General features: G+C 38.2%; 1 protein-coding gene across 2 annotated transcripts in view; it reads left to right on the top strand.

The window, feature by feature from the left end:
* LOC136864781 (nuclear cap-binding protein subunit 3) overlaps positions 1 to 26646 on the top strand; it is a 271629-nt gene that overhangs the window by 43549 nt on the left and 201434 nt on the right. The window contains exon 2 of one of the 2 annotated variants that reach the window (XM_067142161.2): positions 19374 to 19534. The exons of the other annotated variant lie outside the window; for it this stretch is intronic. Coding sequence (XP_066998262.2) covers positions 19374 to 19534 — 161 coding nt within the window. The remainder of the gene's footprint in view (positions 1 to 19373; positions 19535 to 26646) is intronic. 2 annotated transcript variants of the gene reach the window in all.

The raw sequence follows: 26646 nt of genomic DNA, 5'->3' as shown, positions 1-26646 counted from the left end.
ATTTGCTTCACTAAACAAATATGAAAAGCCTCCTTGCTGTTCCTGATAGAAAGCCTTTAACTTGCACTGTCTGCATACAGTGTGTCCCCGAGTTAGTAGCCTAATGCATTTAATCCCACATTTTCTTAACTTTAACTGAGTTATATAAATTTGGTAATTACATCCCTTTCCCATGAACCTACTACGCTTTCATAGCAGGGGGAGAGGTGACACTCCTACATGGCACATCCCAGGTAACGAATAGTGGAGCCTAACCGGCTTGTGGCGAACTTGAGCAAAGTAAAATAGCTCTCGTGGATCAAGCATTAGACTGGGTGTTCAACAGTTTTGAAGGCGGAGGAGGGCGAGGAATGTGCTCCAACCGCAGAAAGAGCAGAGGAACCATCAGCCTAATGTCCACAGAAATGTTCTCTGAAGTTTCCCTGATTTTCCCTGACCCACGAAAACTGAGTGACAAGTTAATTCACTGAACACCATGTTTTACAAGGAACAAAAAATGAAATTCCAGCCTCCACCATACCGATAGCTGGCCTAATTCTCTCTCCTCTTCCTTTTTTAAAAATTATTATTGATGGCGATTTACATATAAACAAATATTTTAATGGTACCATATATATTTATCTTATCATTTCCAAGGAACAAAATACCAATAACTTAATAGAGTAATTCAAATATGAAAATAAAATTATTTTACCACAGCAGTCTAATACTATTTTATGTGGTTATAAAGCACTCTTGAGATCAAATGCAATTAACTTGTGTTTATAATATAGGTGCATATAATGAATTCCAATTAGTCTAGGTCTATATTCAAAACAGTTTTCAAATTTGAAGATAAATCAGTCAGAAAAGGTAGGAATGAAAAAGAAAAGTTTTCACTTATCGAAAAGATTACTGTTTTCGGGTCATGTTTTCTAGAATCATTTTCTTCCTTTCAATTTCAGCATCCTGCTTTTCTCTTTCACTTTTCAACATTTGTGTTTTTCCTCCAAATCTTTCAGTTGTAATTCAATTTTCCTTTTCTCCATTTTCTTCTTTTCCTCTTCTGATTGCTTCTCTTTTTTAGTTTCCTGGTATGACTGATACCTTCTTCTTGAAGCTTGGGTCGAGGTCAGCGTACTTCGATAGCAACATTCCTTGAACCAGTGATATGTTTCACACTATCAAAAATTATTCTCTGGGACACAGGTGATTCTTCTAGAAGATTTTCGACTAGTAAATGTTTACATGTAACAAGCTTTAATAGCTTCATTTCTAATAACAATAATCCTGTATTGGCTATATATCAAATAGAGAATATTTAAGACGAACTTAAATATTATAAACAAGTGATCCACCTATTCAATACACTTTATTATTTATTATATTAGTACATGTTTCATCCCCTAAGGGACACCATCAGCTATAATAAATTAATATATCAGAATACCAAAATAGACATCATTAAAATTGACAAGACACATTAAAAAACATTGGTGTATGGTACGACATTTAAAATACAATCGTAGCAAGTTTTGTTAAAATTATAAGTCATATGATCGATAAAAACAGTTGAATTGTCCGTTAAACTCTTGGTAATGTTCTTGAGAATAACAGTTGTGTTTTATAAATTCTTAAATGATCACTGTTGTGAATAGCACTCTTGATTTAAAGTACAGTGGAACCTTGGATTGCGAGCATAATTTGTTCCGGAAACATGCTCGTTATCCAAATCGCTCGTATATCAAAGCAAATTTTCCCATAAGAAACCATTGAAACTCGGATGATTCGTCCACAACACAAAAACATTTATTCGCATAACATTTCTAAAACAAAATATAATGTAAAACAATTAAACTGCACTTTATTTTACAATAGAATCATTGTTGGTGTGAGGGAGACGAGAGATAACATGAGAAGAGTTACTGTGTAGCACAAATTTCACTAACGGAATCACTGCTATCGGTTGGCTCATTGGAAGTGTTTTCTTTTCGTGCAACTTTAACAAGGAACCTGTCCAGTAACTGTTGCTTTTGCCTCTTTTTGAGGAATTCACAAAAATGTGACATTGCATTGTCATTGAACAGATTCATCCACTGTAATCATCTCTTTCTTCTGACCGAATTCCTTTTTAGCCTTCTTTTCGTTCACAGGGCCCATCGTTGCAGAACAGTTATATCACAAATGACAGAAACAAAACATGTACACTCGTACAGTGTTGACTGAAGTCCAGCGCGGGAAATGATTACACACACTTTCCCAGGAAAGAGAGTGGCAGGGGGAGGGGAAAACAAAGGCACAGGGGAGGTGGAAACGTACGTACACGTGACGCTCGTATTGCGAAACCTCACTCGCTTATCAAGTCACAATTTATTTAAAATATTTGTTTGTCTTGCAAAACAGTCATAAACCAAGTTACTCGCAATCCAAGGTTCCACTGTATTTCTTGATGAAAGATTGTTAGGTCATGATATGCATTTCTTAAATGGTATATACATTGAATGCTTCAGAATTTAAAGTCAACTCGGGGCCGTAGTGGTAAAGCTCTTTGTAGTAATGAATATTATTGTCTGAAATTAAAAATAAAAACTGAGTGTAAGTAACGGGAGATGGAAGACGAAATGAATGAATATAATATAATCGTGTTACTCATTATTGGCTGCGTTGTGCTGAGAAGGACTCACTTCTGCTGAGGTAAGCGTGTGTCTGGTTCAAAACAAGTACTGGTAGTTTCTACGTTGAGCGAGGAGTGTGGAGGAGAAGTGGGAGGGTGTGTCCTAGGGTGAACGACCTGAGTGTCATCGAGCGTGTGATGTGTTAGAGTCTGACGTTTTTTCCTAACTCTCGCTTTTATTAGTTCGTCATATAAGATGTTATACTTCTCAGAAAGCTCATTGATATTACTTGTTGGATTGTTCCTCTGGTCCAGATAAATGTAAATTTCTTCATATATGTTCAATAAATGCCCTTTATTTACAATTTTCAGGATTTTAAGCTCATCGTCTATGTTTGTAAACATGTGATTGGAATCTGTCATATGTTTGCTCATGGCTGAGTATCTTTGTATTTCTTGGCTCTGGTATATTCCTGGTATCTTGTAATGAAGTTCCTTCCAGTTTGTCCAATATATGTCTTTAAACAGCTGGCGCATTTCAGTTTGTAAACACCCGAATTTTGAAATATGTTATTGTTATTATTATTATTATTATTATTATTATTATTATTATTATTATTATTAACGACATGAGTGTTATGGAATAATTTCTAATTTGAGTTGTTAGTCTTAAAAGCGATTCTTAAATTCGTAATAATATATACTTTATTGTTATTATATGTAAATACAGCAATTTTCTTATTCTTTTCTCTTCGGCATCTTAGCCGAAATTTATATTCATCACATGGAAAAAATTAAAATTATCAATAAACATGAAGGTTTGTACCATTGGTCTAGATTTGTAGATGACACCTTTGTAATATTAGACGAAAGAATTACTAACGACCGAACTTTTTTAAACCAACTCAACTCTCATGATCCATACATGAAGTTCGCACTTGATTCTGAAGTACACTGACTTAGCAAATGTCATGGGATAGTCACCTAATAGCGTGTGGGGCCTCCTCTGGCCCTGCGAACTGCAGTGAGGCGCCGTGGAAGTGAGTCGACAAGTCCCTGGTAGTCCTCTGGACGCAGCTGACACCAAATCGTTTGCAGAGCGGCCGCCAATGCTGGTCTGTTCGTGGGTGCAGGATCCATGGCACAGAGCCTGCGATCCAGGACATCCCAGATATGCTCGATAGGGTTCATATTGGGGCTCTTGGGTGGCCATGGCAGTTGTTGGACCTCCGCTGCATGTTCCCGGAACCATTCCCAGGCGACGTGGGAGCAATGTGGCGGCACGTTATCATCTTGAAATACCGCAGAACCGTCTGGGCGCTGGAAGGCCAAAAATGGGTGGAGATGGTTTCCGAGCAGCTCAACATACCGTGAACCATTCAAAGTCTCTTCCAGAACAACTAGGGGTCCCATTCCATACCAGGAAAATGCACCCCAGACCATAACAGAGACTCCAGCGCCCTGGGCCACACCTTCGAGGCAGGCGGGATCCATTGCTTCATGTGGTCTGCGCCACACACGGTGCCTCCCATTGGCATGATACAGTTGAAATCGTGATTCGTCCAACCATATCACGTTACGCCATTGTTCCAGTGTCCATCTCTGGTGACTGGCGACAAATGCACGTCGTCGTGCCCGATGACGTTGAGTTAACAGTGGCACCTGTGTGCGGCGCCGGTTCCCATACCCCATAGAACCCATGTTCCTACGCATTGACCACTGGGAGATGAGTCTAGCATGGCCTGTGTTGAATTGAGCCGTGATTTGTTGCACGGTTGCCAGTCTGTCACTGTTGACAATCCATCTCGGATGTCGCCGGTCACGGTCATCGAGGGTGGCTGGACGGCCGGTCGTTTGTCTGTTGTGGATGGTGTCACCTGCATTCAACCATTCACGATACACCCTGGACACGGTTGATCGTGTGAAGCCAAATTCCCGCACCACTTCCAAAATCTCACTTCCCATCCGTCGGGCACCAACCACCGTACCCCGTTCGAACTGTGTCACCTGTCACATGCACAGCCACTGCTCACAAGGTCTCCTATACAACTGCCACTGGCACAGGGGGCGTGTGGTGCGCAGACAACACACCTGCGCATCAGTGCTCCGCTATCCCATGACATTTGCTCAGTTAGTGTAAATAACACTTTAAATTATTTAGACTTGAAAATTACTAGAAATGACAAAAACCTTTCATTTAATATTTTTAGAAAACCAACACAGACCATCAATATGATCAAAAATGATTCTATATCCCCAGGAGCTCATAAAAGAGCTGGTTTCTGTAGTATGATTTACAGAGATTTTAATATTCCGTTTTCAACCCAGGATCTAGAAAAAGAAATTAATACTATATAGCATATAAGAATGGTTATAATAAAGAATTTGTGAACAGAATTATAAATAAAGTAAAAAAATAAGCCCAAGACTACGTTAGTAAAAGAACGAAAAGAAGAAGATAATAAGAAAATTCATCATTTCATACTCATCACGATGCGCAGGTCGCCTACGGGAGTCAAATTAAAAGACCTGCACCTGGCGAGCCAAACCCGTTCTGGGATTTCCCGGCACTAAAAGCCATACGCCATTTCATTTTTCAATTGTTCTTGAGAAAAGCGTACCCAAAAGGAATTTTTACAATACTCTGTGCCCATTCTTTTTTAAGCGACTGTATGTACCAACTGTATTTAACTTGTCTGCTGAGAGTTACTGAAATTCATACATAATCTCATGTCTAATAAAATTACATTAAACTTACAGTTCACTGTTGGAGAAGAGAAGACTTTACTGTGGTCAAGGCATTTCACAGCGGTATGCCTTTTCTTGAGCATTCTCGGTGTATAGTTTGACCGGTCATTATCACCTGAAATATTTGAAAGGAGAAAATATGATTATATGGTCTTTTCTTCATTTGTAGTGAATAAACCAGTACAACCACTCTGTACTTACATTCATTGTATTGTGCAGACACCACTGCTGTAGAGCTACTTGCAACGTCCTCTGCACCAGTTGATCATATAATGATTACAGATTGATTGATTACAATTGTACTGTATTTTAAAAAGAATCATTTGTGTGTAAGTACCTCAAAAGGTTACTTTATAATATGATATCAAGTTTGAACCACAGCTCTACCTTGGCAAGGATAAAGTTATTAGAAATAAAGACGTAAATTTTATAGGGCTGACCTCAGATATAACATTTACATGAAATAACCATGCAGGCAAAATTGTTTTAAAAGGTAGTAAAGGTATCTTTGTTCTTAAAAGTATCCTGTGTACCTAGCAGCACTGCATCTATCATACAGCATTGTGGTATTAAATTGATATTAATAAAAACTTTTGGGCCAATGACCTAGCTGTTAAGCCCCTTAAAACAAAAAGCCGTACTCTTTATTTTCGATATATAGTTTCTTGAAAAATGATCAACTTTTTTGGTCAAATTTGACATTTTGTAATGAATACATAAATCAGTATGCCATTATCTATTTACTGTGTATTGTAATAATGTTCTAAAACAACCTCACACTGACACAAGAATGATTATGTTTTACCTGTGTATGAAAGTTCTGTTACAATGCTTTCAACTGGGCTGGTAGGCTTGTAGTTCTGCAGGTCTTCTGAAAAGCCAGATATGAAATAGTTATATTTTAATATTTCAGGTTGACAAAGTTTGAATGTGGGGAAGGAAAGTATTACACAAAAGTTACCTGGAGATATGACAGGGACATCCATTTCTTTTTTAACATAGCTGCCCTGTGCATCTGCATGGTGCTATAAATAAAAAAGATATGTTGTTATAATCATAAACCACAAACCATTGTAAAATAAAACCCAGTATAATTTCTCATTTAAAGCTAATAATTTCAACCTACTGGGTCGCAGTAATCACTAACCTCATTCATGTTGTCTACTTCCTCAACGAGTAGGGTTACTACCGGTACCTCAGCTCTAACAAAGGTCCGACTTGTTGGCTGAATGGTCAGCGTACTGGCCTTCGGTTCAGAGGGTACCGGGTTCGATTCCCGGCCGGATCGGGGATTTTAACTTTCATTGGTTAATTCCAATGACCCGGGGGCTGGGTGTTTGTGCTGTCCCCAACATCCCTGCAACTCTCACACCACACATAACACTATCCTCCACCACAATAACACGTAGTTACCTACATATGGCAGATGCTGCCCACCCTCAGTGGAGGGTCTGCCTTATAAGGGCTGCACCCAGCTAGAAATAGCCACACAAAATTATATAGCTCTAACAAAAGAGAGAAATTCACTGTCAGCAACAGTAAAATTACACACATAACTTTGCTTTAAACTGTTGTTACCAATTTGAAATATCTAGTTGAACTTACGCATTGCATCCAAATCAAGGATTCTTGGAAGACACTCGGTTGAAAACTGTATCATTTCTCGGACTTTGTCCAGAATTGGATTTGGTTTTGCAACTGTTGTAAAAGGCCTTTTACCTGTCTGCATCATGCACTGCCTCTCTGCAGCAGCACTTTTCCTTGTTTCCTTTTTCAAGGATTTCGTCGCCATAAGACCTATCTGTGTCGGTGCGACGTTAAGCAAGTAGCAGAGAGAGGATTCTAATTTATTCCTTACTTATTTGGGAGTCCTGCTATTAGTGCTGCTACTGTTGTATTCTTCTGAAATTCTGTTCCATGCTTCATCCTATATTAATGAAGTGAAAGGAGATTATATTTTTTAGTAAAAAACTTATTACTAACAGAAAAAATATATGGTACTCTATAAAAAAAGCAGGATAGGTCTAATTGTTTGCCAATACTGTTCTAACATTGTCTTGGAAGAAATGAAATAGCCTAATAATAACAATAACGAACAATGTTATTATAAATTGCAACAATAATCGAATACTGAAATTAATAATGAAGTTACGGTAACGATTCCCCATCACATGAATGCCAGCAGGCCATTATTTTATGCCTTTTAGTGATATCCAAATTTCCAAGTTGTTACATCCTACCGCAAGTGGTGGTACAGATTACGAAAACAGACTATTTTCGCAGAACATGGTTCCTCTTTACTACTTTGGAGACAAAACAACATATTTCATGTGGTAGGAATTGACAAGAAACATAACCTGTATTTTACCTTTTGCTTCCATGTAACACCATCAGTCTTCTTATTTTCCACAATATGTTTATTTATACCTGTCTACACATTCAACGAACTTGAATGTTTCTTCTTGTGTATAGTTTTCCATTATATTTCTCTTTTTAGCTTGAGCTTCCATTTTATAATAATAATGTTCTCCTCGTGAAATTGATAATAACCTCAGAAGAAACGGCACTTAACAGACAAAAACCCGCAGGAAAAGATACAGATACACTACCGCACAAAATTTCACTACACTTTCAGTAACTTCATTGACAATGCAATAAAAATGTTACTATCTTCCGCATAGCAATACTGCAGTTAAAATCCGTTGGTAGTACGCAAGAAAAAGGTTAATTTCCAGCTTGCAAAACTGCAGCCTATCTATCTGGATGTTTATCTGACTGTCGTAGTACAGGCCCTTAGTCTTGCCCGTAGTAAAGTTTTGAGCAATTTTACTGTGTTGTGGGGGTTTCATCACAAGAGTTGAGAGACATCTTTTCAGTGACAACCTGGAGAGCCTATATGCCTTCAGCCAATATAGCATCATCTTCATTCACACTGAAAGTCTTTATACTCCTTTGACTTGTTCCTGGCACTGCTAATTCCTTTGTAGCTTTGGATGTAGTGCTAACTCTTGACTGCATATCTTCAAGTGGAGGTGGAGTAGAGGTATTCTTTGCAAAGAAAGAAATTGTTGGCTGGGAAGACTTAGCATTCCTGTATTTTATATGAGTAAGTCCTTTAGCATGAGAAGTGACTGCTTGTTTACCCATATTACTAAGTTTTAACGATTTACAACACACACTACAATATGCTAAAGTTGCATCATTTACCAATATATCCAACCAACCACCCAGTTCGGGAAACATTTTACTGTCTAGCCAAAGTTTATTAAATGTACACTGCCTTTTAGCTGTTGTAACGAGTTTCAAGCAAGCATCCTAGAATTGAAATTTAAAAAAAGAATAACATAAAAATGGTTGAAGGAAATGACACAAGGGCACAACAAAAATTGTAGAATTGTTGTGCACTTCTTGTGAAAAAATACCTGAAAAAGAAATGCTACAATAGTCTGGGTTACAGTACACTAGAGCATAAAAATATCCCCTCAAATCCATCATTGGGGAAGATTTCCCTGACTTTCCAGAATGTGGACACTATGATCAGTTATAACCTACTGCCTTGTAGTTAGTAGGGTGACCTACAAAGGCTAAGCGACCATCCCTGACAGAAAAGGCAGCCACCCAACAGACTGTGAAGGGGTGGTTGTGCCCAGGGATGACTGCCCAGCCATAGAAAAAATCAGTAGTCGTGAAAATGTCGATCACAGTTGAAAACAGGACTGCCTCTACGATGATGACCAGTCGATGAATAAGGAATAACGAATTTAGAAAGGCTACATGAAACATATTTTGTTTGGGTACGGCACCTGCATTCAGGAATTTGGAAGACCAGCTAAGGAAGTATAAAATAGGAAAAGCAGCAATACACGGAATTACTGTGAAACCTCGTTACTTCAAATTCGTTGGGACTCAAAAATCGGGCTTCGAATTATGTGATTTTGAATTAACCGCCAACTCGTAATTCAGAAGTGTCAACCCTTGCAGTGTCACAAAATATTCCAAGGTCCATTACTGCATGCAATTAACCTTAACTCACAGTTCAAACCTTTTAAATCCCAAGGAAAAAGAACTATTCCCAAAATGTATCCAACAAGGTGTATTTGCAGTATTCAAATAATGCACTTGGATAACACACAAACATAAGCTCACGCAACAAAAGAAAGAAAAAAGCACGATTCAAAGACGAGGAGAAATCTATGCTGGCTCCCCTGTGCAAGTGTTTTATTCATTGGATTACTGTACTGTGTGCATTTTATATGCCTGTACTTGCACGGAAAGTACTCGATGCCCTTAAAACATCGTTGCTAATCAAACTTTCCTATATGACCAGGGGAGAAAGCCTTGCTTTCATTTGCATTACAACACAATACAATCACTCTATCCTTGTACGATTTTCCACCGTGGTACTTCTCTCTTAATTCAGAAATGCCAACCCTTGCCACGTCATGAAGTATTCTAAGACCCATTAATGCATGCAGTCACATTGATTCACAGTTTAAACCTTTCAAATGCCATGGGAAAAAAAAAAAAAAACTCTTTCCGAAATGTATCCAACAAGATGCATTTACAGTGTTCAAATAATACGCTTGGATAAATCAGTGACAAACATAACCTCACGCAACGAAAGAAAAAAACACGTGATTCAAAGACGAGGACAAATTATGCTGGCTTCCGTGTGCAAATGCTTTATTTTCTGGATTACTGTGCTGTTTCATTTATTAGATGCCTTGTACTTGCACGGAAAGTGCCCAACGCAGTTAAAACATCGTGGCTTATCGAACTTTCCTATGACAAGGGGACAGCGTTTCTCGCTTCCGTATGCATTGCAACACAGTACAATAACCCCTACCCTTGTATGATTTCCCAGCTGGCACCTCTCCTTTAAAACTACTCTGGTGCATCAGTCTCACTGGTGTGCTCTGGTGCACAAGTCCGTTTGGGATCGGCATTAAAAGAATGCAGTTTCATCGGCACTGACAATATTGTTCAGTGTGTACAAGTTGAATTATATGAGTCATGCTTTTTCGTCAACTGTCGGCATCACCAGTGTTATCGGATTCTTCTTCTCCGCACACTGCCTGCTACTTGATTGATATTGTGGCGCTCCTCAAAAGGCTGAATACACAAGAAGTACGATTTCACTCGAACCTAGCAAATATGAAGCACACTTTAGACACTCCGAAGTGGGAAAAAGTGTGGAAAGCCACCCCTGCACTCTCTGGAAGACGCATTCTATCATGACGCGGTTAAATTTTGATTTTAAATTACTCTATAACATACTTTTGTTTTAAAATGTAAGGGCAGTTTCGAATTAAAAGTCTGAATTTCAATAATGGGACCAACATTGTACTTCGAATTATGAATTATCCGTATATCAAATTAAACAATTTAAATAGCATGCAAAACCGTACCTCATGTTTCCATGAATGAGAGCTTCTTAGAATTAGGCGGGGTTTTTAATTAACCGATTTTGAATTATTGAGGTTCTAGTGTATAATGGACACAGGAGATTTCACTATGTTTTGCAGCGGTAGTGGAACAACTAGTTTCGGAACGAGCTTCCTTGTACACAGAGCAATAAAACTAGCGATATTAAACTGTGAACCAATAAATGGTAGGATTTTCACATTGAGAGTTAAGATGAAATTTTTCAATATGACGATTTATGCACATGCCCCAACAGAGGAGGCAGATAAGGACACTTTCTGTGAACAATAGGAATGAACAAATGATATGCTACCAGCGAATGATGTGGAAATGATTCTAGGTGATACGAATACCAAAGTAGGTAAGGAGACTGCTTTTCAACCAAATGTGGGGTGTATAGCTTACGTGAAGAAAGTAGTAAAAATGGATTGAGATTAGTTGATTTTGCTATTAGCGAAAATCTTAACATATGTGGCACGTTGTTCTCACATAAAAACATCCACACAGGCACATAGAAGTCCCTGGATGGAGTGATGGTCAATCAGATCGACCCTGTTTTGGTTCAAAGAAGCCATGGTTCAGATATAATGGATATTAAAGTATACATAGGAGCAGACGCCGATTCGGATCATTTCATGTTGATGATAATATAGAGACAGAAAATGACACCCAGGTGAAAGAAGTTAGAAAAGGAGAAGCTGTTGATGATGATGTTTGTTGTTTAAAGGGGCCTAACAGCTAGATCATCAGCCCCTAAGCAATGAGGAGAAAAGAGAAGAATTTCAGAGAGGAATGGATGAGGCAATTAACACTATAGTTGTAAATGAGAATGATAGTCCGGAAATACATTGGTTGAGAATGGAAGAAGAATACTGAAGACAATGGAATCAAAATTGGGCACAGATTATATTAGTAGTGCCAGATGGAGGGACAGGGAATGGTTTGACGAAGAATGTGAAAAGATAATTGAGGAACGAAACATGACAAGGAATATGATACAGCGTGAAACGAGCTACTGGACAAAATTATTTGATGAAGAGATGAATGGTAAAAAAGGTCTAGAAAGAAAAAGAGAGCATTAGAAAGATTGAAGGAACTCGAGGACTATAAAGACGAAAGAGATGTCAGGGGAATGTTTAATGTAATAAAGGGAATTTAAAAAAAAAAAGAGAGAGAGAGAAAGGCAACCTCGTACTATGTGCTGTATAAACAGAACTAGGAATCTGGTTGGGGACGAAAATAAAATTATAGAGGTGGGAAGAATATTTTAAGGAGCTATTGGATGTGGAAGAAATACAAGAACCAGAGGAGGAGGAACAACAGGAGAGTGATAATAACAATGATGACGGTGGAAAGTAACCGTTGGTCGAAGTAGTGAAGGATGCCATTAAGGGTATGAATAATCATAGAGCTGCAGGAGACGATAGTACCCAGTGAAGTATTTAAGTACAGTGTCAGTGAACTACTAAAGGAAGCATATAGATTGACAAGGAAGATTTGGAATAATGAGATAATGCCAACAAGTTGGAATACCTCCATAGTGGTACCAATCCATAAGAAAGAGGATAGGACAATTTGTTACAGGGGAATATCGTTAATAAAGGTTGCTTATAAAATCGTTGCTAAGATATTGAGTAAGAGACTGAGACCTTATGTGGAAGCAGTGGTAGATGAATATCATTGTGGATTTCATGAAGGAAGAGCAATAATGGACCAGTTGTTTACCCTGAGACAAATTATGGAGAAGTGCTATGAGTACAACGTAACAGTTATAAGCTATAAATTTCATTTTTGTTCTGTATTGAAGTGCAATTATAAGAAAGAAATACAATATATCAAGTAAATAATATTACACTTAGTGGCCATCTTCAGCCAAATAAAAATTAAACAGATCATGTGATGACTAAAACATATGTATAGAAAGCAGAGACAATGTTACAGGAATTATTATAACATTAAAATACTTATAATCACAAAAATTATGGTTGTGATCATCTTGTCATTGTCTTTGAGTTGAGTGAGGACCTCAGGCAAAAGTAAATCTCTATTGTGAAATGTACAGTAGGCCCTATATCCAATGTCTGATGTAGAACAAACACTAACATGCTGGAGGAAGCAGGCAGGTCTCATGTAAAGAAAGGAGTGGATATTCTGTATTGAAAAGTATATATATATATATATACAACGTAACAGTATGTCAGTTTTATGTTGACTTCAAAGCAGCCTATGATAGTATTAATAGAACTCGTATTTTTGAGGCAATCCATGAACTGGGAGTAACATCAAAACTAATAAAATTGGTGAAAATGATGTTGAAGAACACCAAGATTAGGATTAAGATAAATTGTTGATAATCAAGAGTTCGAGACCCATAAAGGTCTAAAGCAAGGAGATTCACCATCACCAATACTACTTAATTTTTCACTGGAGGCCATGACGAGGAAGATGCCAAATAACCCTGGTGGCACCATATTTAACAGAACAACCCAGAACTTCGCTTTCGCCGATGATATAGCCATGCTGGGGAGGCATAGAATATACCTGAAGGATAACTATAATGTACTGGAGAAGAAGCAACCTATATTAGTGAAAACAGGAAACCACGGAAAACTATCTTCAGGGCTGCCAACAGTAGAGTTTGAATCCACAATCTCCCGAATACTGGATACTGGCCGCTCTTAAGAAACTTGTACTAAAACCAACTTACTCTCGAGATGAAAGTCAAGAGTAGAGGGAAAGGAATAGCTATTGATTATTCTTAAAAGAATGCATTGCTAATGTAGGTAGTTGCTTACAAATACAATTAGGGATAAGACATTTCACTGAATGTTAAGTATTGAACAGGCTCTTTACCTTAATAATTTAATTGCTCAGCTAGCACTCTAGTACTCATAAACTTCCTTAAAAGCCAAAGTTCCACAGCTTTATTGCACAAAAGCATAGAATGCGCAGTGAGAGTACATAACCCACAGTCAGTGTAAATGTGTTTGGTGGGCTGGCCACACACACACTGTTGATGTGAAATGTAAAATTAAATGTTATACCCTAACTATAGTACTAATAGACCAAATCACAAAATAAGGCTCATTCAATAATGCAGTGTTCTTCCTAGGACCTTTTTGATGGGCGCACCGCCCTGCCGTTTTTACAGGCCGCCCAGCTAACATAACCTAGGTAATTGCTAGTTACATAATATTTATACATATTTGAATCACTGGTTGCTCCAAATTAAATTGTACATACTGTAGAACTGTTTATTATCCGGGAGATAGTAGGTTCCAATCCCACTATCGGCAGCCCTGAAGATGGTTTTCCGTGGTTTCCCATTTTCACACCAGGCAAATGCTGGGGCTGTACCTTAATTAAGGCCACGGCCGCTTCCTTCCACCTCCTAGGCCTTTCCTATCCCATCGTCGCCATAAGACCTATCTGTGTCGGTGCGACGTAAAGCAACTAGCAAAAAAAAAAAAAAAAAAGAACTGTTTATTTACACGATAAATCACTTTTATCAGCATAATTGCTTCAATGACATCGGAGGTTAAATATTTAGCTTGACTGTCATGTAGTGTAGTACTCGAGCAGTTGTCTGAATTAACGTGGAATCGCATGCGTGCATTTGATTCCGCATGACATCACAAAACCCTTATGGCACTCCACAGCAACCGAATGGTAAGCCCCGATGTTAGGCCTATATGATTAAGAACGAGCAGTAGTCGAACCCCACTTTCGGCAGCCCTGAAAATGGTTTTCCGTAGTTTCCCATTTTCACACCAGGGAATTGTTGGGGCTGTACCTTAAGACCACGGTCACTTCCTTCCCACTCCTAGCTCCTTCCTATCCCATCATTCGCCATAAGACCTATCTGAGTCGGTGTGACGAAAAGCAACTTGTAAATCAAATATAAAAAGAGCAAGCAGTAGAACGCAAGTTCGAAATACTCTTATATCTTGTTTGTGATAATAACACTAAAATACTTATATTTTGCAGTTAATGTATACCTGTCTGATATTATTGTCAATACCTGGGAGGAATAAACTGAAATTTTAGCATGTTCATTTTTTACGTAGTATTCTCCGCCCGGCTACTCATGCCTGCCACCCAGCTGATGAAAATTTCTGGGGAGAACACTGGATAATGCATAATATCCCAAATGTTTTAAGTCCACATTTTGTCATCTCTCCATTACTCCATTTCAGTTTAAGTGAAAGATGAACATTTTGCCAAATTATCTATATATATAAAGTAACTTGTCCTGACTGACTGACTGACTGACTGACTGACTGACTGACTGACTGACTGACTGACTGACTGACTGACTGACTGACTGACTGACTGACTGACTGATTCATCATCGCCGAGCCAAAACTACTGGACATAAAGAAATGAAATTTTGGGGATGCATTTATATTAAGATGTAGGTGCTCGCTAAGAGAGGATTTTTGGATATTCCGTCGCTATGGGGGTGAAATTTTAAAATGAGTGTATCTATATCTCAAAACTTTAAAAGTTTACAGATGTAAAAATTGGTGTTTAGAATCTTTAAAAATAAGGAAATACATATTTTTTTGTTTTCAGAAAATCCCAATACGAGGAGTGAAAAAGGGTGAAAAAAGGGTTGAATGCCTTTAATCAGGATACCGGTACTTATATCTCAGAAACTGAAGATATTACAGACCTGAAAATTGATACTTTTGATCTCTTTTAAAAATCAAGGAACACAAATTTTTTTATTTTTGGAAAATACAGTTAATGGGAGGGTGAAAAGGGAGTGAATTTTTAAAATGAGTATCTATATCTCAAAACTTTGAAAGAGTACAGATGTAAAAATTGGTATTTAGAATCTTCATTAAAAATAAAGAAACACGCATTTTTTGTTTTCGGAAAATCCCAATAAGAGGGGTAAAAAGGGGTTGAATGCCTTTAATGAGGATACTTATATCTCAGAAACTGAAGATATTACAGACCTGAAAATTGGTGCTTGGGATCACCTTTAAAAATAAAGAAACACCTATTTTTTTGTTTTTGGAAAATCCAATTTATGGGGGGTGAATTTTTAAAATGAGTGTATCTACATCTAAAAACTTTTAAAGTTTATAGATGTAAACATTGGTATTCAGAATCTCCTTTAAAAATAAAGAAACACGTATTTTTTTGTTTTCAGAAAATCCCAATCTGAAGGGTGGAAAAGGGTGAAAAATTGGTTGAATGCCTTTAATGAGGCTAGTTATATTTCAGGACCTGAAGATATTACAGACCTGAAAATTGGTATTTGGGATCTACCTTAAAAATAAAGAATCAGGCATTTTTTTGTTTTCGGAAAATCCAAATAATGGTGGGTGAAAAGGGGGGTGAATTTTTAAAATGAGTGTATCTACATCTCAAAACTTTAAAAGTTTACAGATGTAAAAATTGGTATTTAGAATCTCCTTTAAAAATAAGAAAACCCGTATTTTTTGTTTTTGGAAAATCCCAATAGGAGGGGTGGAAAAGGGGTTGAATGCATTTAATGAGGATACTTATATCTCAGAAACTGAAGATATTACAGAACTGAAAATTTGTATATGGGATCTCCTTTAAAAATAAAGAAACACTTTTTTTTTTTTTTTTTTGAAAATCCAATTAATGGCGGTTAAACAGGAGTGACAATTTGGGGTGAATTTTTTGAAAGACTATATCTACAGAATAACTGAGCAACATAAAATGTTACAGATGTAAAAAGTGGTATTTGGAATCTCCTGTAAATGTAAAGAAACATAGATGATTTGTTTTTGGAAACTCCACTTAAGGGCAACTAAAAAGGGGGTGAAATTTTAAAATGAGAATTTCTACAGTTTATCTCGAAAAACTTAACATGTTACAGAAGTGAAAAATGGTATTTTTATCTCTATTAAAAATAAAGAAGGCGGGTATTTTTAGTTTTCGGATATACCACTTGGGTGGTGGTACAAGTATTTTTGCTGGAAAATTCACTTGTGGGGGGGGGGGGGGCGCGAGTGTGAAAAGAAGTGAGGAAAAAGTTAATTATTTTTATGGGGATACTTATATCTCAAAACTGAGGGTAATAGACGTGAACATTGGTGTTTTGGAATCTCCTTTAAACATAAAGAAACATGCCTTCTTTTAATTTTTTGGGAGGGGGTGTTAAATAAACTTAACGGCGGTGGGGTGTAAAAGGAGGTGAGACAAATTGGTTTTACTGTTCATAATGTACTTATAAGGAGCCTCCATTGCTCAGGCGGCAGCACGCCGGCCTTTCACAGCTGGGTTCCGTGGTTCAAATCCCGGTCACTCCATGTGACATTCGTGCTGGACAAAATGGAGGCAGGACAGGTTTTTCTCTGGATACTCCGGTTTTCCCTGTCATCATTCATTTCAGCAACACTGTCCAATTTCATTTCATTTGTAATTCATTAATCATTGCCCCAGAGGAGTGCGACAGGCTTTGGCAGCCGGCACAATTCCTATTGTCGCCGCTAGACGGGGGCTTTATTCATTCCATTCCTGACCCTGTCGAATGACTGGAAACAGGCTGTAGATTTTCGATGTACTTATTCTGATCATAAACCGTTCTTTTTAATCTTTCCTGGGTTCGTTTTCAAGAGCCATCTTTCTCCCTCGGAGAACGTTCTTAGATTACAGTAGATTCTCCTGGCATATAAATAAAAATTTAAACACATTTGAAATAAACGGTAGGAATGAGATTGACCGTCCAATTGTTCACCTCTATAATAAGGCCAATAATGCACAGAAGTATGTCATTCGTATCGCCAGAAATCCCGCACACTTGCCTACGCGCAACAATGGTGCTGGTCACATTGTCAACAATGACAATGGCAGCAGATGTAATTTACCGCCAAGTAGCGGTCTTGCATCTTGCTGTGGGGTCCAGAACATCTATAATAATAATAATAATAATCTGGACCGTCGTCAAATGTGCAGACTGCGCTGGAAACGGGTCGTGGACAGGTAATGACTAAGAATGGCGTCCGGCCGCGGGTTCAGTACCGCCAAGGCATCCAAGACGACACCACGCCGGATCTCCTCAAGGATTTGATCCATATTAAAAATGCTTATAGGAAAAGATGGCAAAGATTTAGGGACACAACTGACCGGGTGGAACAGCTGGACCTAGCCCGGGAAGTACGAAATCGATTGGTGGAGAGAAAGATTGAAAAATGGGAGTTAACTTGCCGTAATCTATTAGAAAACGAGTCAGATCGCGAATTATGGTGGATTCTCTCAGAAAAAGAGTCAGATCGCGAATTTCGGCAGATTATATATAAAACAATAAGCATTCAATTGTAAATGTTGGTATAATACCGTAGCGAAGCACGGATATCTTGCTAGTTTTAATATATAGATTATTCATCTGGACTCTGCTTAATAGCTTGTAATGGACAATATTACAATGTAATTTGTGATGTTGACTCAAAGAAATCCCTCCCTGATACTGCTGTTGTTTGTTTCCTTCAGCTGTACAGTTAGAGGCTCGCGGTTGTGTGCTTGCATCCTGGAGATAGTGGGTTCGAATCCCACTGTCGGCAGCCCTGAAGATGTTTTTACGTGGTTTTCCATTTTCACGCCAGGCAAATGCTGGGGCTGTACCTTAATTAAGGCCACGGCCAGTTCCTTCCAACTCCTAGGACTTTCCTATCCCATCGAGGCGTAAAGCCACTAGCAAAAAAAAAAATATGTTTTCTTCATGTAGGAACTCGAGGAATTCTTGTAACACTAAATGTCTAGAGCTCCAGGTTTGGACTCATTTCTCAAACTCCAAATGCAGAACTGTTTAACCTGGTAGAAGATACCTTCTGCCTTCATCAGGTTCCTGCTTGTAGGCTTTCTCTTCAGTGAAAATAGATGTTTGGTCCATATCAAATCAAAATGCAGTGTTTCCACAATGACAGTTTTCTTCATCAGTACATCAAATGTTTCACTTTCAGAACTTGATACTAACTCAGAATTCACACTATTTCTTTTAGGAACACAAAGTGGATTATCCACATTTATGATGAGAAAATACGAACTTGTTTGTATTTTAGCTTGCTGAAATGTTTCAATTTAAAAGGTTCTTTCAGACTTTTTTAATTCTGCATGTATTTAAATTTGGTAAGTTACAGATTCGAAACTACATTCAAAGGTCTCATTGTGAATATAGGTACTTTAGTTTTCTAGCATAGATCAAATTGCAAGTACCTGATGTTTTATTTTAACATACAATAATAATAATAATAATGAAATGTAACTGTTATGGACATTAAAGACCACGACACTTTTTCCAGTTCTGCAATTAAATGCATTGACATTACTATCACATGAGTTACCAGACATTTAGCTTTTCATAAGAACTTGAGGTCGGCAGCTTCCATGTCCAGCTCATGAAATGAAAACATTCTTTGTAAAATTAAGTATAGCAAATGTTCCAGATGTTGTCCATTTACCTTGGTAAATTTAGACAAATTGCATACATCTGGTGCCATATGCTTTTGGGCATTGTATTGGCTCACAAATGTAATTTTTCAGCCATTCCTCTCTCCATTTGTCCCATTGAGAATTAACAGATTTTACTTTATAATTGCTTACAGATGAATTTGTATTGTGCTTACAGGAGAAGAGGTATGAAAATAAAGGTGGAGGTTTCTTCACTGGTGTTGATATCTTTGGTGAAAAGGAGCAGAGTAAACTGGGTGAACGTGCAGCACGATTTGGATTGAATCCATCTGAAGTAAAAGCCATTTCAGAAGAACAGCTACAAGAGTTGTATAAAAGGTGAATAGTCCATGATTTGGTAGTCTGTATAGCAGATTTTTGCTTGTAGATATTTGACAGATATTTTGATTCTTTCTGTCCTTTGCACCCATTCATGCCTGCAGCTTTTTTTTCTTTCTCTCTTTTTTTTCCTTTTCCTTTGAGCCTGATAGTATGGTACTTGGTTTCTAGTTATAACCAATCTTAGAATTAAATTCTTCTACCGCCTTACTAATAAAAAGTCCTTATACAGTTGTTTAACACTTGTATAGTTATACAGTGAATAAACCCAGTATAAGCGTTGTATATTTTTCTTACTAATAAATGTGGTATACGCATTGTATTACTATACAGCACGTATACACTCGTTCCAAGTTGTAGGAATCTCTTCCTGCAGTTCACTGACGTATTTCGCACATTCACCGCCTTTATGATCGCTTCTGCTGGTTATCTACGAGTAAAACTTTCCGGAAAGTCACGCAGTAGCACGGCATATCGAAAAGACAGTGGCAACGCAAAGTGAGACGGTTGGGAATTTGCTTATATTGATATCAATATTTCAATCAGTCAATCACTACTGATATGCATTCAGGGCAGTAGCCAGATGGCAGTTTCCCTAGCCTGATCACAAAAAAATTGGAAATTTATTGAACATCTCCCTTGGTAAGTTATTCCAATCCCTAACTCCCCTACCTATAACAAATATTTGCCCCAATTTGTCCTCTTGAATTCCAGCTTCCTTGTTTATTGAACGCTACAAAAGGAATGGAAAAGCTTAAGAAAAGATCAAGAGCTCTTAACTGGGATAGTACGGAAAACGTAGGCGATTGTAATTGAATCGGTGAGTTGGAAAGGGTACACATTCCAAAATCCTTACTTTTCAGGAGAAAGGAAAAACTGTTTTGTAGCTACGTAGGTGGTTTGAAAAGTTCTCGGAATGTACTAGAATTATCTTACCTCGGTGGAACTGCTTTTATTTTTCAGCATAGTCTCCCTGTAGACTAATGCATTTGGTCCAGCGATGTTCCAAAGCCTTGATCCCATCTCGAAAATGAGATTCCTCCAGGCCTGCAAAATACCTCTCCAATTCGGCTGTCAGTTCTTCCCTTGTAGAAAATCTCCGTCCACCGAGGAAAATTTTCAGCTTGGGGAATAGTTGAAAGTCTGATGGTGCCAAATTAGGTGAATAAGGTGGATGCGGCAACAATTCATACTTCAGTTCATGAAGTTTTGCCGTGGCAATAACACTTGTGTGCGATGGAGCATTGTCCTGATGAAAGATGACCTTTTTCCTTGCCAAACCAGGCCTTGTTTCACGTATCTTTTCCTGTAGTTGGTCTAGGAGGTTTGCATAGTATTGGCCCGTAATTGTTTGGCCAGTAGGAAGATAATCTATCAGCAGAATGCCTTTTGCATCCCAGAAAACTGAGGCCATGACCTTTCCAGCCGAACGTACTGCCTTTGCTTTCTTTGGTGGTGGTGAATCAGCATGTTTCCACTGCTCTGACTGTTGTTTTGTCTCTGGGGCATAGTAGTGGACCCAAGTTTCATCTGTAGTCACAAACCGGCGCAAAAAATCTTGTTGGTTGCACTGAAAACGAGCCAGACTTTGTTCGGACATTTCCTATCTGGTGCATTTATTGTCCAGTGTCAAGAGCCGCGGCACCCATCTTGCGGATAATTTTTTCACACCCAATTCTTCAGTTAAAATATAATATACCCGTTCAGAAGACATCCCCACAGCTTCAGCAATCTCCCACACTTTGTCGACAATCCTCCATGACCATTTTATGCACTTTTGCAATAAATTCTGGGGTCTTCACACTTTTTGGCCGTCCACTACACGGATCATCATCCAAGCTCTCCCGGCCAAATTTAAACTCGCTGGTCCACTTGACAACAGTTGAAAATGAAGAAGCAGAGTCCCCCAGTGTGTTCTGAAAGTCGACATGAATTTCCTTTGCTTTCATACCTTTCTTTACAAAGTATTTAATCACTGTTCGAATCTCAGTTTTTTTCCATTGTCACAAATCACTATGCAGGAACAACAACAAAGAGTCGTCACTACCACACTCCTGCAGCTAGAGCACTGACGCGCCACATGTTCACTCACAAAGGATGTGTGATTATTGCGCGGGAACCTCGTTGCTCTGGCACTGACATCTAGAGGTGATTCTGAGAACTTTTCAAACCGTCCTCGTAAAAGAAAGGTTTGATCAAAAAGTTTCTATTAGGCATTTATACATCATATATCTGCGTATTCAACTACAAAGTATGGAAATCATATTATGTATGGTTTTCAAGTTATACCATTTTTTATGTCAAGGAATATGTTCCTTTTTATACTCAAATTTGAGAAAGATCTTTGTAGAGGCAGATAATGTATAATAAACTCACAATTTCAAAAGTCTATTAAGCAGTAACTCATTATTACACAAAAATACTCCCAACCATCGTTATGTCATACCGTCTCATTAAAGTGCTTTACTTTACGAAGATTTGTAGCCTCCATAACCTCTAAATGGTGTATGGCCTCTGTGTTTAAAATGTTGTGAAGATCATCAACGTTATCGTCCATTCATTCAATGTTTGTCCAATGATACATGGATAAGTCAAATATTTTACCACGATTATATTACTGCAGACAGTAAATACCAAGAAAATCGATTGCTCACTCATTTCTTTTTCCGCTACTCGCTGCTATACAACGCTTATACGAGGGTCCTGGTCTGTATAAGCAAGTCGATGAATAACAGATGTATACACAGGAGGCTTATACATTGTTTATTAGTAATGAATTTCACATAAACGGTGTATAATCCTTGTATAAAAGTTATACACTGTTTATTAGTAAGACTGCTAGAATTTTGTGACAGTGAATTATAGTGGAAAACATCTAACTTGGTCACTAGAAGTAAGGAATGAACTCGTATTTTATCGCTAACACCTCCTTCTTGGGGGAGCCTCATACCCATGTGGCATCATCACTAGTTGCTCACTTGTTTGAATCACAGCCAATGCCTGTGGGATCTTTAAAATGAAAAGTCATGTCTCTTGTGTTCCAGATTCCACATAAATTTGGGAGGTCCCGTAAAACTGCAAGCATGTGTAACCCCTCCCTCTCTCACACAAAATCCACGAACCTACTACGCTGGCGTAACAGGGGGAAAGGTGATACTCCCAGGTGATGAAAAGGGGGGTCCTCACCGGCTTTTGAGGGAAATAAAATACCTCTCGCAGACCAAACACACAACCCCCTGTGGGTGGGGGATGCAGACGAAGAATACACCCACAGCGACCAAGGGATGATCAAATTAGAACCATGAGACTACTTGTGATTATTACCACCACGCAGGGAACACCATGGGTCGCTTTTACTTGCATGTAGTACAACTATGTTAGGTACCAAATAGGTTTGTGATTAATAGCAATAGAGTACGTTGCCGGCTTCTACAGTACCTGTGATTCGTATCCCTGTATGAGCAACACCATGGGATGAGCGACACCATGGTTCTGCCTTGCGTATGATTAGTACCCACTATGTGAGGAGCACCACGGGATAATGCGGGTCCCTGTGGTTAGTCCACTTACGTGAGGAACGCCATAGGTTTGTGTTGCCTGTAAATAGCGCTGCGATGTGCGAAACACCATAGGTCTGTGTTACATGTGCGAATTTCATTACCTGTGAGTAGTACCATAATGTGTGGAATACCGCGAGTCTACGCTACTTTTGATTAGTATTGCAACATGACAAATAGCATGGTTCTATTTTCCTAGCGATAAGTACCATTATAAGGGGCCGATAACCTGGATGTTGGACCCATTTCGACAACAAGCATCATCGATTCAGTATTGTGCTTTAGAGGCAGTCCCTTGGTCAGTAATACTATTATTTAATGCTAGTTTCTGGGAATGTGGGGCATTGCGGGTCAGATCTACTGATTGTTTTTACTTCATATCCATTCATTCATTCTTCATCCTCACGTTTTCGAATCTGGTCAGTGGAGGATTCTGGCTTTTTAAATTGTCATAACATTTCATCTCATTTTGTACCATTAGGGGCCGATGACCTAGATGTTAGGCCCCTTTAAACAACAAGCATCATCATCATCTCGCACAAAAATCTACTTTGAGGTGTCTTGAATATGTAAGGTGTTGCTTATTATGCTCACAGATAATGCAGCTGTAATATTCTGGGAACACGAGTATTCATAAAGAACTCAATTGCAAATAATATCCTGTTATTGGATTCTTGTGTGTTGAGAAGAAAACTATTGAGATCATTCCCATGCAACATCTAGAACTTGCTGACAATGGGAGCACTGTGTATTGCTGGACTAGTAAAGGTGGTACTACTGAGCAAGTTAGCTGTGCGGTTTGGACTGTGTAGCCATTAGCTTGCATTCGGAAGATGGTGGGTTAGAATCCTATGGTCAGCAGCACTGAAGATTGTTTTGAATGGTTTTCCATTTTCATGCCAGTCAAATGCTGGGTCTCCATGATCGCTTCTTTTCCTAGTCCTAGCCCTGTCGGTGCGACATAAAAAATAAAAATTAAAAAAGTCCTAACCCTGGCCTATCCTGTCATTGCCTAAGTTAGTATGATGTAAACCCTATTGAAGAAAAAGGTAGTTCTTCAGAAAATAGAAGTGTGAACCTGCAAGCTCAAACATGTTCCACACATCCTATCATACTTGCCAACTCTAATATGTTGAACTGTTTTTCTCTCATTATTTATCTTGATTAGCATATCTTTAGTCAGGATTTGGCTCTCCAGTTCCAGTGAAAAAGGGAAGTAGAATTGAAATTCTTGAAGTTCTCAGATATGTTCAAAATGAGTTCCTGGCATTCTCCTACTGAATAAAGAATTCAAAGGTAAACTAATTGTTCCAACATTTTGCTACCTTTTTAATCTCTTTCACTGTTAGAAGAAATACGGTTATGAGGCAGAAATTAGATAAAATAACAGTAATTCAGAATTCACTTGCAGTCAGCATGATATAATAAAAGAAATGATAAATTCTTATTTACTCTTTCAGCTGAAATTATGGTATTGTAGTATTTTGAGACATTGATGAGATAATTCTTCTGGGTGAGAGACCACAAGTTGAGAGGCACTTTAGATGCATTCATCAAGATCGTGAAAAATCTCAACAGGTACTTCTACTTTGACCTCACAAGAGCCTGCAAAACTGCACAGCCAGGCTGAGTGGCTCAGACGGTTGAGGCACTGCCTTCTGACCCCAACTTTGCAGGTTCGATCCTGACTCAGGCCAGTGGTATTTGAAGGTGCTCAAATACTTCAGCCTCATGTCAGTATATTTAATGGCATGTAAAAGAACTCCTGCGGGACTAAATTCCGGCACCTCAGCGTCTCTGAAAACCGAAAAGGCAGTTATTGGGACGTAAAGCAAATAACATTATTAAAACTGCACAGATCATGCTCACTGATACAGTATAGGTGCGAGGAGTGCAGTCATTAACATAAGAAGTTTCTCCCAGTAGAAGTTAGATTCATTCAAGCATAATGCCCGCTATTGCCAATGCCTTGATTGGTGAAGACTGTTATATCCACAAAACCTGTGTGTGAAAGAGTTGATAAAGGATAACTACTCAAAGTGTGGAAATTGGTCAGGAAACATTTTCTTACTGTTGGATATAATTTTGTCACCTTCATTGTGTAAACAGAAAGACACTAGTCTATGCCTCTTGCTTAGAGGTCAAGGGGGTTTAGTTCCCTGCTCATCCAAAGATTCTGATCCTGATCTTAAGTTTGGAAAATATTCCACTTAATGAGGTAACCTGGGGAGTTGTCTGACGAGAGAGGGGAGTGAACTTTTTAAGAAAGTCAGGTAAGGAAAATGTCGCACTGACCACAGGGCACTTCAGTATATATAGTCCATCATTTTGGGCATCAGTCTTGACAAGTCCAAGGTCTCTAATGGGCTGTATAGGTCACAGATTTTGCTTCATGAGGTCTACAGTTTTATTATAATGGAAATTTAAGGCTTTTTATGTGATGAGGTACTAATTGCTGCTTTCTTTTCCTTTGCTGAGGAAGGTTTTCATTCAAATAGAATTCAGCTATAATTTTGAATGTAATTCTATAGTAGAATTATAGATTTACGATGAGCAAAATGGTGTTCTGTATTGTAATCAAGGGACATAAATATTTTATTTGAATTTTATTATATTTCAAGATAAGGAAATAAAAGCTACCTATCTGTTCTCTAGTGTTTAAATATGTTATTCCTACTACTTCTGAACATTAACGTGCACCTAAGAGGATAACTGAGGCAGAAATGCAGCAAAAATTGATTCGAGCAGTGAATCGTATCAAGTAAGTTTTGTCATTTTTCACTCATTGACAGAAATTACAGATCTACAAAAAAAAAGTTTCTTCTTTCTATTAACTCAAATGTTGGGAACTAACACTACACTCAAGAATTTGCAGTGTACATTTCATTGGTAATATGCGGTTTAGTCATCCTGAAAACTCCTGCATATGTCCCTGCGATCTTTCCAAAAGACTATAAGAAAAGGAATATTTCATATGATTTGGCTGCTAAGCATTTCAAAGGGGCATTAAATAGAACAGAAAGATAGCAAGAGAAGGGATGAGATCCTACATGTGGATGGTAATAGTAGGAGTAAATACTTAGATCTATTTGCAGAAACTGACATACCGGTAAGTAAAAATGTGACACAAAAGTTCTTTACCTGCACGACTGATGGTAATGAAATTGCTACTCAAGCATGTATTCCTGTCAGCTTTGGCGTAGGTATGGGTATTGTACAAAAAATTAATAATGATGATAAATTCATTGAATAAAAAGGCTTCGAAGGTTACTCGTTCATTAAACAAGATTCTGAATGCAGAGACTTGATGGGTGTAAATACAAAGATTTTCAATTTACTTTTAAAGAAGTTGCCAGATCAGAAGGAAGTAAAAATTACTAAAACAAATCAATTACTTTTTTAAATGAAGATGAAAACTGGTTTTGTGTGGTATTCATTGCACTACAGTATGTAGAATTTTTACGGCGACAGTTATGACTCTTGCAGTGACTATGGCGAACTTTGTTTCCCGGCCTAGTAGAGGAAGTGTCAAAGAAACTATGCCCTCAGAATTTC

This window comes from Anabrus simplex, chromosome 2, assembly GCF_040414725.1.
Source record: "Anabrus simplex isolate iqAnaSimp1 chromosome 2, ASM4041472v1, whole genome shotgun sequence".
Taxonomy (NCBI): Eukaryota; Metazoa; Arthropoda; class Insecta; order Orthoptera; family Tettigoniidae; genus Anabrus; species Anabrus simplex.
The sequence above is the reverse complement of the archived record's forward strand: the minus strand, read 5'-3'. Positions and strand labels throughout refer to the sequence as shown.